The sequence below is a fragment of the Falco rusticolus genome, chromosome 6 (genome assembly GCF_015220075.1).
Source record: "Falco rusticolus isolate bFalRus1 chromosome 6, bFalRus1.pri, whole genome shotgun sequence".
In the NCBI taxonomy this organism is placed as follows: Eukaryota; Metazoa; Chordata; class Aves; order Falconiformes; family Falconidae; genus Falco; species Falco rusticolus.
Genome location: NC_051192.1, coordinates 23,140,967 through 23,153,771, shown reverse-complemented (window position 1 = coordinate 23,153,771; position 12,805 = coordinate 23,140,967). Strand labels below are relative to the sequence as shown.

Sequence of the window (12,805 nt, the reverse complement as noted above, 5' to 3'; positions counted from 1 at the left end):
GCTTTACTGACATTCTCTGTTGAAATGAAACGCGGCGGCTGTCGGTGCCGCACCGCCGTGCTGCGCGGTGCGCCCTGCCCGCCGCGGATCGCCAGCCGGCAGCACCGGCGGGTTGCGAGGGGGATTCAGAAAGTGCAGGAAATTGCTCCGATCCCACGCGTGATCCGTGGGCAGGACGCGGGAGGCCAACACTCGGAAAGCTCTGCTGCAGGATGTGGTCTCACGTACATTAACAGTCTCTCAGCTGTGGATTTGCAACTGATAGCGACCGCTTCCCCGGCGGATTTAAGGAGGCTCTAGCCGGTCGTCGTGGGAGCCCGTCTGACAGGGCTAAAACCCGTCCGGGAAGACCGGCACTTGCAGAGGGACCGGACGCACGCCGCTGCCCGCCCGGCGTACCCGCGCCGGCGGCCAGCGGCCCGGTCCCGTCGCTTCACCTGCCGCGGTGCCAGCGCAGGACGATGAGCGCGCGCTTCCGCGCCTCGGGCTCCAGCCCGTCTCCTCACCCGGCGCGGCCGCACCCGCCTCGGTGTGCGCGTCCCGGCGGGGCGCCCCTCCTCCCCGCCGGGCAACCGCCCGGGTGCTCTCGCCCGCCGCCTGGCAGCCTGCGCCGGCTCGGCAGTGACACGGGGCGCTCCCGCGGCCCCAGCACGCAGGTAAACCGAGCCCCTGCCAGCGCCAGCCCCGGGCTACCCACCGCCGCAAGGGGCGCACCCCGCTGTGCGGGAGCCGGGCCGGGGTGGCTGCCCGGCGTGCCCGGGGCGAGCGCCCGGCGCGTAGCGCAGCGAGAGCGGCCTCCGCCCCCACCCCGTCGGTCACGCAGCGCCGCGGGGGAGCCCCGCACCCCTGCCCGCCGCCCCGCGCATGCGTCGCCGCGGGCGGGCACCCGGGAGGGGCCGCCGCGGGAGCGGGACGGGCGAGCACCGCCGCCGGCTGCGCTGCGCTAGAGGCACGGCGTGGCGGTGAGCCCGGCCGGCGCTGTAACCTGACAGCGGCATGGAAGTAACTCGAGGAGTTAAATTCTAGTGAGTGGCCAGGGTCTGTGTGCGGTGGCGGTGGCCCGGCCGCCCTCTCACAGACCTGTGGGCTCCTACAACTTAAAACATGTATCTGACCCTAGGCTGCTGTAAAACTTTCCTTACATAATTGTTTATTTGTCTTACAGAAGCACAACACTCAAACAGCATCAAACAAGAACTCTGAAGCTTGTGCACAAAATTAATGATTCTCCTCCCTCCCTCCCCAGGAATTAAGTTCATCCGAGTCAGTGGGACACAAGTGCTGCAGTACCTCAGTTTTAGAGATACAAAGTCAGCCATGTAAGACGCTATTAGAGAAGACTGACCTGAGCCTGAGGAGACCTTCTTGAATGACCTCATCGTCTTCTGAGGAACCTAAAATCAGAGAGCTGGAGTCAGTACTGTGTACACTGTACCTGAGTACCATATTTAATTACCTCTTCTCCAGTTTAATGGCTCATTAGAAGGCCATAAAATGCCAGGGCATTGACTTTGTGAAGTGACCTGTAAACTTATTAACTGTTTGAGACTTACCTAGCTCATCAGAACCGCAATGAGATAAACAAGGCACAAGATAAAATCAGCTGCTGTTTAATTTTTTTCTTTCCCAAGCCTCCATAAAGGAGCTACACAGGTGATGACAACAGAGGGAAAAGACACAGATTTGCAGGATATTGGAAGGTGTTTGTTTCCTTTATCAATATTTAATTGCAATAGGTAACCTAAGAACTAGTCAGTTGTCTTTACTACGCTTAAATTGTACAAATTAAACAGTCAGTCATACTTTGTATATGCTTTAAGAAAACAATAATTCTTTGGGACTCTTTCATCGTCAAAATTGTAACTCGATGCCAATTTATGATCATCAATAGAAAAATGCTTCCAATTATGCCAGTTACATAACCACAGAGCATAATATGTAATAGTATTAAAATCTAGGTCTCTATCTGAATAAAATCAGTCATAAAAATACAGATGTGTAACTTGATTGAAACTACGTGAAAGGTGTACTTTTGATCTAGTTGAGCAAGGCCTGGCTAATTTTCCATAATGCCAATAAAAATATCATGCAGAAAATTAGTACCACAAATGGCAGGAAGCATGAAGGAAAAGACCTTGCTTTGGGAGTAAGCTTGTTACTTAGGCTGTCTAGTTTGTTTATTAAAGATGAACAGATAGGAGCATGCATGAACTCACCTTCTACAAGCCTGTCCACTGTCTTTTGAATAATCTACTTTAACAAAAACCCATCCAAAACAAACAAGGAATTTCAGTATCGTCCTGTTTAGACATAAGCCCCATTCTTTTCTCCTTTAGAGAAATCTGAGATTTGTCTTTTTCCAGTTTAAAAGCACATCCTCAGTTATCCTGATCTTACTCAAAAATGGGATATTCCACTAGGAGTGAGCAAAGCCAGAAGAATGACCCAAGACAAATGAAAATCAAATTTCTCTAACTTCTTTTCCCTTACAGTCAGTTATCCTGAGCCATTTCCAACACCAGGGATTGGAAAAGGGGATGATGGTACAATCTTTTCCAGTGCAACAGCACTGGCAAGCCGATTCAGTTCCTCTTCTTTTGTAGTAACTAAGTTTTCCACTGGAACTGTGTAGACTTCACCCTTGTATTAAACTTAGCTCTGCTTTTACACCTTCAGGCACTGAAGCCCAATCTCTAGTGTCTGCTGCTTTGTTCTGCCAACCTGTGGCTATGTGGCTTTTGTGTCTTAAGGATTTACTTGCATTATTTATGCAACATAATGAAATATGCAAGCATAGAGTAAAGGATCTGTTTTCTTCGCTTTGGCACGTAGTCTGCTTCAGTTTATGAAGGGATTAAAAATAAATATTTGGGGGAGTGGTGTTGAGACTCAAAGGGGAAAAGTAAAGCTCTTAAAAATTGTAGCAGGAAACAGCACAAGTTCAAGTTACTCTTGTTTCCAGTACTGCCATTTCATAACATTTGTAAGCATCATGTATTTTAGTGTGTCACATAAATGTATCAGGTTATTACGCAGAAAAAAGGAGATGTGATTTTTTTATAAAGCAGTTCCGATAAAAATTCCCAATACAATACACAAAACTTGGCACAAGGGATGTTAACTGTACAAAAGCCTGGGCATTCCAATTCCGTGAAATTAACTGGCATGTATTTTACTGCATCCTACTGAAAGCCATTAAGAAATCGGTCCCTGACTTAAATGGAACCAAGTTTGGGCTCCGAAATAGCTCATGGTGAACTCTCCTATGCCTCCTTATGCTATACAGAACAGAAAAATATTTTGGCATTTTAGTTCTGACACTATCTTGGCATTTAAGTGACCTTTTTAACTGCAAATAACCAAATAAATGCTGTTGAGGAATTATGTACTAGACAGCAAGATGTTTTTAGAGAGAAAGTTACTTGCTTTGAAAGCAATCCTTGTTTTAACTATGCATTCACAGCACGTGGAAGGATACTGTAACAGTAGACAAAAAATAATGCAACAGAACACCATATGGAATTATTGCAGGATAGGAAATACAATGAAAAGAGTAGTATCAGTTAAAAACACACCAACAGACATCCAACAAAGGTAAACCCACCTTTCCTTACAGGTAGCACATTCTACAATTTAACTTAACAGCTTATTTAGTTTGTTTTTTGACAACTTACTGGTCGGTGGAAAATACTAGTAAGTTTATACCTATTTAAAAATAAACGTATTATCTTTGATAAGCATTGTTTTGAATTCATTAGCTTAAGCAAGTTTGCTGCCAAAAGATTCAAAAACATTTGCTTGGATGAAAGTAAAGCATACATACATAGTTACCCGATTTCAATGTTATATGCTTTCCTCCAAAAATAAGTTGAAAAGAAAAACTCTGATTTTAAACCTGTTTCTTACACAATCAGTGGTAGTCAAATGACTGATTTCTTCCACAGAATAAAGCCAGCAGTATTTTTTTAAATGCTCGACACTGTAAGTACAACCAGAGTGCAGAAGAACTAGAAAACAAAACCCACCAATAGTTTATTTTTTAACAAACAAATATGACAGTGATGCAAAGGAATAGGGAAAAACCTTTCCAACATTAAAGGAGCTCCTTTAGTAAACTCATCAAGAGTAAAGACTAAAATGGATGAATACTGCAAAGTATATACGAAGTGTTAAGACTTTATATATAGAACCCAAGCATAGAAAGAGCACTAAACATCAGCTTTTAAAATATATATATACACACACACACACACACACTCATCAGATATATTAACTTAGGAAACACATTTAGTAACTAACGAACTTTGCTATCTTTTGAACCAGTCAGTAAAAATTAACTAACACTTTATTCTTGTTCACAGTTCTTGACTGCTGGTAGAAGCACTATGCACACAGTATTTTGATTTCAAACATCACAAAAAAGTGTTGTCTTATACTCTGAATTAACTTGTTTTAACAAGTATGTACATGGATTCCTTAATGTACAATTCTAAATAATGAATTTCCTCCTGAGCCGTTTTCGTTGTTTTAACTCTTTTCCTTTCTGTTTTATTCAGTAAAATATAGTTACTTTGCAATGAACAAATAACAATATTTCCTGAAAATGTACACTCAGATGTCAATGTCCTTATTAAATTACTGGGGAGGGGGGGAATATTTGAAAGCTCTCACAATTTTATTCTTAGTCTAGCCATAATCTTTTTTGCTTTTCTTCCATACTTTTCTTCTTACACTATTACAGTATTTTTCTAGCAAGTGAAGATAAAAGCAAGCATGTGTGAGATGCCAAAACATTAAAAAAATGCTGATTCACAAAAATTAATTAAACAACTAGCAGATTAAAATTTAGTCTTTCTTTACAAATGTCACCCAGTCTTGTCATTGGTCTGAAGGAGGGTAATTACATTTGGAAGTAAATAAAGTAGCTTTGCCACAGTCCAGGTATGCTTTTCTCAGATATAAAAAGAGGCTAAGCATACCTTAGTTTTTAAGAAATGAAGTAAACATTTTTGAAGATCAAGCATCCAGTTATGCACCTTTTAACTACTCGTAAGAATGTCATTTGACTACAGTGAGAACAGGAACAGAGAAAGGTAAAATGTGCTTCCACTATTGTCACAAATCTGATTCTTTTGGGCTATGAAAAGGAGTAATAAAACCCACTGTATCGTAATTGGAGCCAACGAAAGCCGAGCCAACGAAAGCCTCCCAAGTAATAGGATCAAAGTTTCTCAAAATTAAATTATATTATTATATTAGTATTGACAATTATTTTAGGATTAAAAACTATTCAGTATTCAGGTTAAAATTTTAATAATATATACTAAAATTTTAATATGTACTAAAGGAACACGCTGAACAAGATTATTTTTGCTTTACAGATTCAAAAGAGGTATACACAATTCTCACATTTGGTGTATTTGGTATAATCTGCGATTTCATACAGTCTGCATTTGAATGTAGATATATCAAGCAACTATGACAACTAATAAAAAGCAATGTAAAGTATGTTTCAAACAATATTTTGTAAGATTCAAACGTAAGGTTTTTTTAAATACACCATTTAAAAATAAAACACACCACCCTCTACTACTACTGGTTTTCTACTTCCTTCATTTTTAAAGAATTTCGTTCCCAGTTTACTGTCAGCGTGGGTATATTTAAATTGACATATATTGATTTACTTTACAGCAAATGAAACCATGAGAAAATTACCTTGCGATCTTATTACATCTGTTTACAATCAGATTTTTCTTTGTATTTTTAAAATTGATCAGTATCAGCACTTTGTAAGGCAAAAACCTTTAAAAGCCACAATTCTCAGATCAACATTTTTTTCAGAGCTTGATGACTGGTTTATTTTGTACTTACTTAGTTCTATGAGAAACTGGAGGGTGGGGGGAGAAACACTTTATTTCCCCACTTGAAAACTATTTGCAAACAAAACACCACCAAATTAAGCCCCAAAAAGAAACATGTTAAAACTCAAATTAAAGAAAAAAACATTATGGCAACAAGGTGAGTTCAATGTTTAAGTTTTTAGTTTAAAGAAAAATGCATTTTTTTCATTCTCCCTGATTACACTAAATTGAACATGTATTGTTCACATTCAATGGAGAGATGTTACATTTTCAATCCAGAACTGTACATGCTTTTTCCTCTTGCAAAACTATTATCAAACCAAAATTAAATCTGTTCTATAAACAAATGGTATAACTTACAACTTTTAAGTTATAAAAATACTCTAACCAATTAAGACTTTAACATCACCCCCTCAAAAGTGATAGCACTATAAGAAGTTTGGTTTTTTAAAATATATTCTATAGATTTTTATTTGTTTTTATAACAAATTTAGTATGGTTTGTTCAGACCTCCTTTCTGAGATGTTTTACTTTAATACTTGTTTTCATGGAATTTATATATCTTTCACATATCCCTTCCTTTGCACAGAATTTTTGTTTTATTTGTACATGCCGTTTACCTACATAACACAGAATCTTCTTTCTTGGTTTTTGTTGTTGGGTTTTTTTTAATCACTGAATTATTACTTGAGAGTGTTGATAAAGATGGAATTTTTAAAAATCACGTGTATTTCATAACATGCTCACCAAATACTGCTACGGATATAGTGGATTAAAACAACTTAACCAAAGGTTATAAAAATAAAACAACACATGACTGTCTGCATTTTAAACACCAATATTCACTTTCTTAGATGTATGGATAGTGCAGGGTGTGTGACATTTTTCTCATTTTAACTGGAGTGGACAGCAGTCCTGTATGTCATACCTTCTAACAGTGTGAGTCACTGTTTAACACAACTGAACAAATAAAGTAATGCAATGGTCATTTTTAATGAACTTTTGTGCAGACACATCATGAATTCAAATCAGAAAAAAGCCCACAGGAACATCAGTGATATACAACTAAAATTCCACAGTCTCTAAAATCAAAGATGAAAATCTTGAAAATCAGTGCACACATCAATATTTGAAGTAGGTACAGGGGACACAGCATCTGAAAGAAAAGCAAAATCCTACTATGCATTAGAAAAGTACTAGTGACTACAAATTTTAACAGTGTAATTTGTGGGTATTATCCTTAGGTGTTGCAATACTGCATGTGATCCAAATATACACCAAATATTACGTATAGTAAGTATATTTATTACATACCTTTAGAATATTTATGAAAACATGTTTAGTGCAAATGTGATATTAACATAAAAATTGAAACAATCCCTTCAAATTGTTAAGAACCCTGAATCTTAATTACCGAGACAATAACTACAATGCATATAATAAAATCATAATTGCATACATGTACTAATTACACAGTCCGTTTTTAGGTTACTGCAGAGCGACACAGAGAATGCTGCAGACTGGAAGCAGGATTTTTGGGAAGGGGAGGGCTTTGCTACAAATAACAAGTATGCGCACGAATGCCAAAATGCACGGACCTGCAATTTAACTTTATAAAGTCACAGTATGTATCATCAGGAGAAAAAAAAGGTCTATTCTAAGACCACTGAAAAAGCAGAAAAATGGCTATACACTCTTCCCTTATTTCTCAATTACAAATACTGAATTTGATTGTAGATTGTAATTATTAAATGTTAATTTAAGAAATGTATTTAAATGTTTAAATTTAGATTTATTTTTATCAGTAGTATAAATAATTCCATATTACAGCCACATTCAAGAAAGTAACTGTGTAAAACTACCTCTATTTCTCTGTTAAAATTGACTAGTTAAATATTACACTCCTCGCTTTTCTGTATAATTAAGCTTTTGTTCAACCATGAAAAAACTAGAAACTGATTGCTTGAAAATGAGCTGCATGACCTTTGTCCCTGTTTCTCACCTCTGACCTTTAATTTGAAGACACTGCATATCAATTCATTCTATTTTTAGAAGTAGAATATGAAAATGCCTGTATATTTTTAAAATTATTATTCTCCTGTATAAACCACATCAGGTTGTTTTTGTCTTTTTTTAGCCTCTACACATCAAACCAGAGTAGCGTATTTGCTTTTCATTGTGCAACTGCATTTGAAACGCCCAGTGTGCAATTACAGAAAATGAACACTTGTCTCTGTGGTGGAAAGAAGGCTTTTTCTTTTTTTAAACATACTAGAGATGCTGAAGCACGTTAGTGAACTTAGGGAAAAAAACCTTCTAGATTGCATGCCTTCCGAGATTTAACCGTCTTTTATTAAAGAGAGGAAGACAGAAAAAAGCTCATGTCTGTGTTTGTATTGCTGCTAATAGATACTTGTTTTTTCTTGAACCTTCCCCATACCAAGAGTGGTTTATTTTGTTCTCCCCAATGACATGCTGTTTTGATACTAGCTTTCAGCACGCCCTTTCATAAACTGAACCTGTGGTTAAAAATAGCAAATAGCAAGTTCCTGCCCACTTGCTGGTTTCAGCTGCACTTCCATTTTACATAGGTAACACTATGCTTCGCAAGTTGTTTACAAAAAACCTTTATTGCTGGAAGGGCTCTTTCTCTGAAGAAGAAAGCGCTGTAGTATTTCTGTCACTGATTTTGCGACCAGCATTCAGTACCAGAGGGATACGGTGCGTTACATAAAAGCTTTTGGCGAGAGCATTTCCCTACCGTGACCCCTTGCGAACGGTGCAAAAACACGCGAGACGAACAAAGGCGCAAGCACCACCCGCAGCCGTGCCCGCGACACCCGACCCGTCCCGGGGCCGCGGCCGCCCCGAAACGGCTGGCGGGATTCAGCACCCCGGCCAGCGGCGGGGAGGAGGGGCTGCCGCCCGCCCCCAGCGCCCCCGGCCGCGCAGCGCAGCGCAGCGCAGCGCCGCCCCGCCCCGGCGGCCCTCGCCCCGCCTGGCCCGGCGGGCCACCGGCCTGCCCGACAGCGCAGCGCGCCCGGGCTCCTTCCTGAGGGCAGGACGGTTCCTTTGGAAACTGCCTCCCGCCACGGCGCCCGGCTCCGAGCGGCGCTGGGCGCCTCGCCTGTCCGCGCAGCGGCCGCGCCGTCTTAGCAGCGCTGTCAGCTGTCGCTCAAAGAAAACGCTGCCACGGAGTTACAAAAAGGAAAAAGAGGAGGGACAAGTACTTTAACCACTCGGGCTTTAAAAATGACCTCTGTGCTTGGGGGTGCAAGCTGGAACACTGCTCGTGACTGCATCCTAGCACTGGCTCAGGCAGCAGCCGTTCAGGCCTAGGAGGGAGAGGGTTTGGGGCTTCCTACTTCATTTATTACCATCTTTCTTCTCCTGAAATTTGTAATACATGCCAGCTAATACACTTCAAGATTTAAACAAAAAAACCAAAAAAAGTTTTATCGAAACCGAGATGGCAGCATGCACCCTTTACAGAATGTGTTTTTAAAACAGAGCAGACAACAGCTGGTTTTGTCATACCCCCATGGGCTGCTTTTACTACAGCTGCATTTTTGTAAGTACTACACGGGACAAACATCAGCCACCATCACAACTTTTATCACTACATTCGTTTCACTACAGCAAAGGAAACTTGGCATCCTGGTGTATTAATAATTAAGATCATAATTTAATTCAATATTGACTCTTGCTACTCTACACCAAGGGGAAAAAAGCCCATCATCGTTCTTTAAAGAACTACAGCTCAGTTGCACAACTTATAAATGGTTTGTCAAACAAACCTGTCAGTGCTGCCTCCTCTAAAGCTTTAACGCTTTTCAGTGTTCTAAGAATAAATGACTTGTAGTTTTGTAAAGCAAAGCATACAGGTATCAGCCTAAGCGTAAACATACCATACTGCATTTTAGTACAATACTATATCCGGATACCACTAAAACTACACAACTGTATTTAAATGAACTACAACCAAATTTAACTACAATTGTTTTTTTAGTATCTGATGACTTGTTCATGACAGGAAATTTCTCCATACTTGCAATTACAAGTAGTGTTTCCAGGCAAGATGTGAAATTCCAACACAGGCTATTAGATGGGGCGGGGGGCACGGGGGACACGGCACTAGAGCAGCCCTGTGTATGGCCTATTTAAGAAGAACAGAAGGATCAGTTATGTAAGGAAAAAGCATGAAGCCTGTAAACAAACGGGTAGAGCGTGCTACTATTTCGTCCCATCACTGTAAGGACATCAAACATAATTTACTCACAACCATTAACAAGGTAACAATTGGCAAGAGAGAAACAAGTAAATTAATCAAATCTCTTCAGGTAGTATGTTTATCAGATGAAAACGGGCAACTCCCTCACGTTAAAGCGAAAAGATTTAAAATCAACCTAGAGTTTTCAGGTTTATTTAGGAATTTTGCATTTTATAATAGCCTGGGCAAAACATTTACGTGCACTGCTGCCGCGTGGTTATTTTTAGGTTAATGTACTCATCTGCTGGCCGTTTGGCTGACCCTCACTGTGCGACTGCCCCAGCCCAACGGCCGCAGCCCGGTACCGGGGTTGCGTGGTCCAGCCCCGGCCCGCCCGCCGGCAGCCCGCCCCGCCCCCGCCCCAACCGACTGCGCCGCCTCTCCCCCGGGCGTGAAACCAGACAAGGAGAAACAAGGCGTTGTGGAGGCACTTCTTGCAGTTTTATTTCTTCTCCTTCGCGCTGCGTCCCGTCGGCACCGGCAACTCCGCCTCAGAGCCGGCCGTGAGGCTACATGTGACCGTTACCTGGGAAGCCCGCCCGCGGCACCGCCGGCGGGGACGCGGCCCCGCCGCCTCCACACCGCCCCGGCTCGGCCCTCTCCCCGCAGCCCCGTGGGGCGGCCGCCGCAGAGGGAGGGCAGCGGCCGGCTGCGACCCCTCGCTCCCTGCGGCGCGGCAGGGAACCATTCAAAATGGCGGCCCCGCCACCACTCACGTTTAAACCCCCCGCACCGCGCACACGGCGCTACGTGTGACACCCGGCAGCGGCGCCCGCCCCGGCCCCTCGCCCCCGCCCGCCCCGGCGGTAGTTACCACAGGGCGGCCAAACCCCGCGCCCTCCGGGGCGCGCCGCCGCGGCCCCATCCGCCGCTCCCCGGCCGCCTCACGGCGGACGCGCCGCCCGGCGGGTCCCGCGCCGCCGTCCGTCCACTCTTCTCCCCGGCCTCCCCTTCCGCCCCGGCCGCCGGGCCCCGGCCGCCCCGCGCCGCTCCCCGCCCGCCCCCCCCTCCACCGGCCGCGGCGGCTCGCCGGGCGGTCACCGCCATCCGGCGGCGGGGCGCGGGCCGCCCCCTGGCGTCGGGCTGCCGCACCATACCCGCGGCCGCTGCGCGGCCGTTAACTCGGCCCCGGCCGCCGCCGCGGCGGCGCTGGCGTCTCTCGGCGGGGCGCTGCGCCCCGCGCCCCGCTCGGCGGCGGGGGCAGGCTCGGTCCCCCCACCCTTCCCCTACTACGACCGCTGTCGTCGTTCGCGTTTGACGTGCGGAGCGGCCCGGCACCCCCTTCCCCCCGGCCTGGAGGGGGAGCCGCGGCTCGGCTACCGGCAGCCAGCCGGCAGTGGCGGCTCCGGCTCCGCTCGAGGGCAGCGGCAGGCGGCGGCGAAGGGAAAAAAGGTGCGAACCCGGAAGTACACCCGCCACGCCGCCCGCAGGGAAGCACCAGCGCCCCAGCACAACAATGCGGGGCCACTTCGCCTCCGCCCGGCGCAACTTTTCCTCCGGGATCGGGAAAACCCGCCGGCCGCCCCCTCCCTGCAGCCGCCCGCGGCCGGCGGGAGGCGGACCCGCGCACGCCCCGGCAGGTGCGGCGCCGGCGGGAGGGCGAGACCCGGCGGCGGCCGCGCCGCGAAGGAGAGGTGAAGGGAGCTCGCTTACCTCCCGCACGCCATGGTGGCCGGGCTAAGCGGGGCTGCGCCTGCGGCTGCCGCGATGGGGAGGCGAGCGCGGGGGCTGGGGGCACGCACCCACCGACGGGCACCCCTGGGGGCTTTGCCTTCTCCCGAGCCGCGCGGAGGAGGAGGAAGAGAGCGAGGCGCTGCGGCAGGAGGGAACCGGTGCTCACGCCGGGAAGGCGGCGGTAGCCGGCGAGGAGGGGCGGCGGTGGCGGGCAGACGCGGCCCCAACGCTGGCTCACGCCGCAGCCGCCGCGCACCTGCCCGCCGCCCTCCCCGCGGGCGGGCCGGCGGGCGCCCGGCGGCTGCGCGCGGGGGCGCTCGAGGGCAGCGCGAGCCGGCGGGCGGGGCGGGGCGAGGCGGGGCCGCCCGCGCCCAACGGGAGCCGCCCGCCGCGCCCCGGCGCCCGCGCGCAGCCCTGCCCGCGCCGCCCTCCCGCGCCGCCCTCCCGCGCCGTCCGCCTCCTCCCGCCCCGCCCCCCCCGCCCCCTTCGCGCGTGGCAGCACCGCGTGGGCCCGGGTCAGCTCACCGCCCCTCGGCCTGCGCTCGGAGGGGTCGAGGGTTCCCCGCCCCCGGGAGCCCGCCCGGGGGCCCAGCCCGCCGCCGGCCGCCTCCTTCCCCCGCGCGGGGAGGCACCTCCCCGTCCCACGGTTGCGCGTGGCGGCGGGCGCTCGGCTTCCGTGATTGCACCGGCTCCGCTGCCCCGGCACCGGACGCCCCCGGGGCAGCGCGTGCAGGCCGCTCGCGCTGCCGCCCACCCGCAGGTCTGCCCCCGCGTGGAGGGCCGTGCACGGCTCGGCACCGCCCTGACCCGCTGCGGCCGTGACCGCTGGGCCCCCCGGTGTGCCGTCCCCGGCCCAGAGCGGGCGGGCTCTCTGCACAGCTGGCTTGTCCAGAGCTCGTCGGTTCCCAGTTGTCCTGCGCCACGACTGGGTTCCTTTCCCGGCATGTGGGCCGTTACTGATCCCAAAGTTTCATTTTCCCAGCTCGTTGTGACTTACCCA

At 47.8% G+C, this 12,805-nt stretch overlaps 1 protein-coding gene across 2 annotated transcripts in view; it reads right to left on the bottom strand.

Moving 5' to 3' along the window:
• The window catches only part of LIN28B (lin-28 homolog B), a 105,390-nt gene extending 93,315 nt beyond the window's left edge, over positions 1-12,075 (bottom strand). For both annotated transcript variants that reach the window (XM_037392644.1, XM_037392645.1), the window contains exons 1-2: positions 11,785-12,075; positions 1,346-1,394 (exon numbers count right to left, since the gene is read on the bottom strand). In XM_037392644.1, coding sequence (XP_037248541.1) covers positions 1,346-1,379 — 34 coding nt within the window. In that variant the 5' untranslated portion in view covers positions 1,380-1,394; positions 11,785-12,075. The remainder of the gene's footprint in view (positions 1-1,345; positions 1,395-11,784) is intronic.
• Between the last annotated feature and the right edge of the window lie 730 nt (positions 12,076-12,805).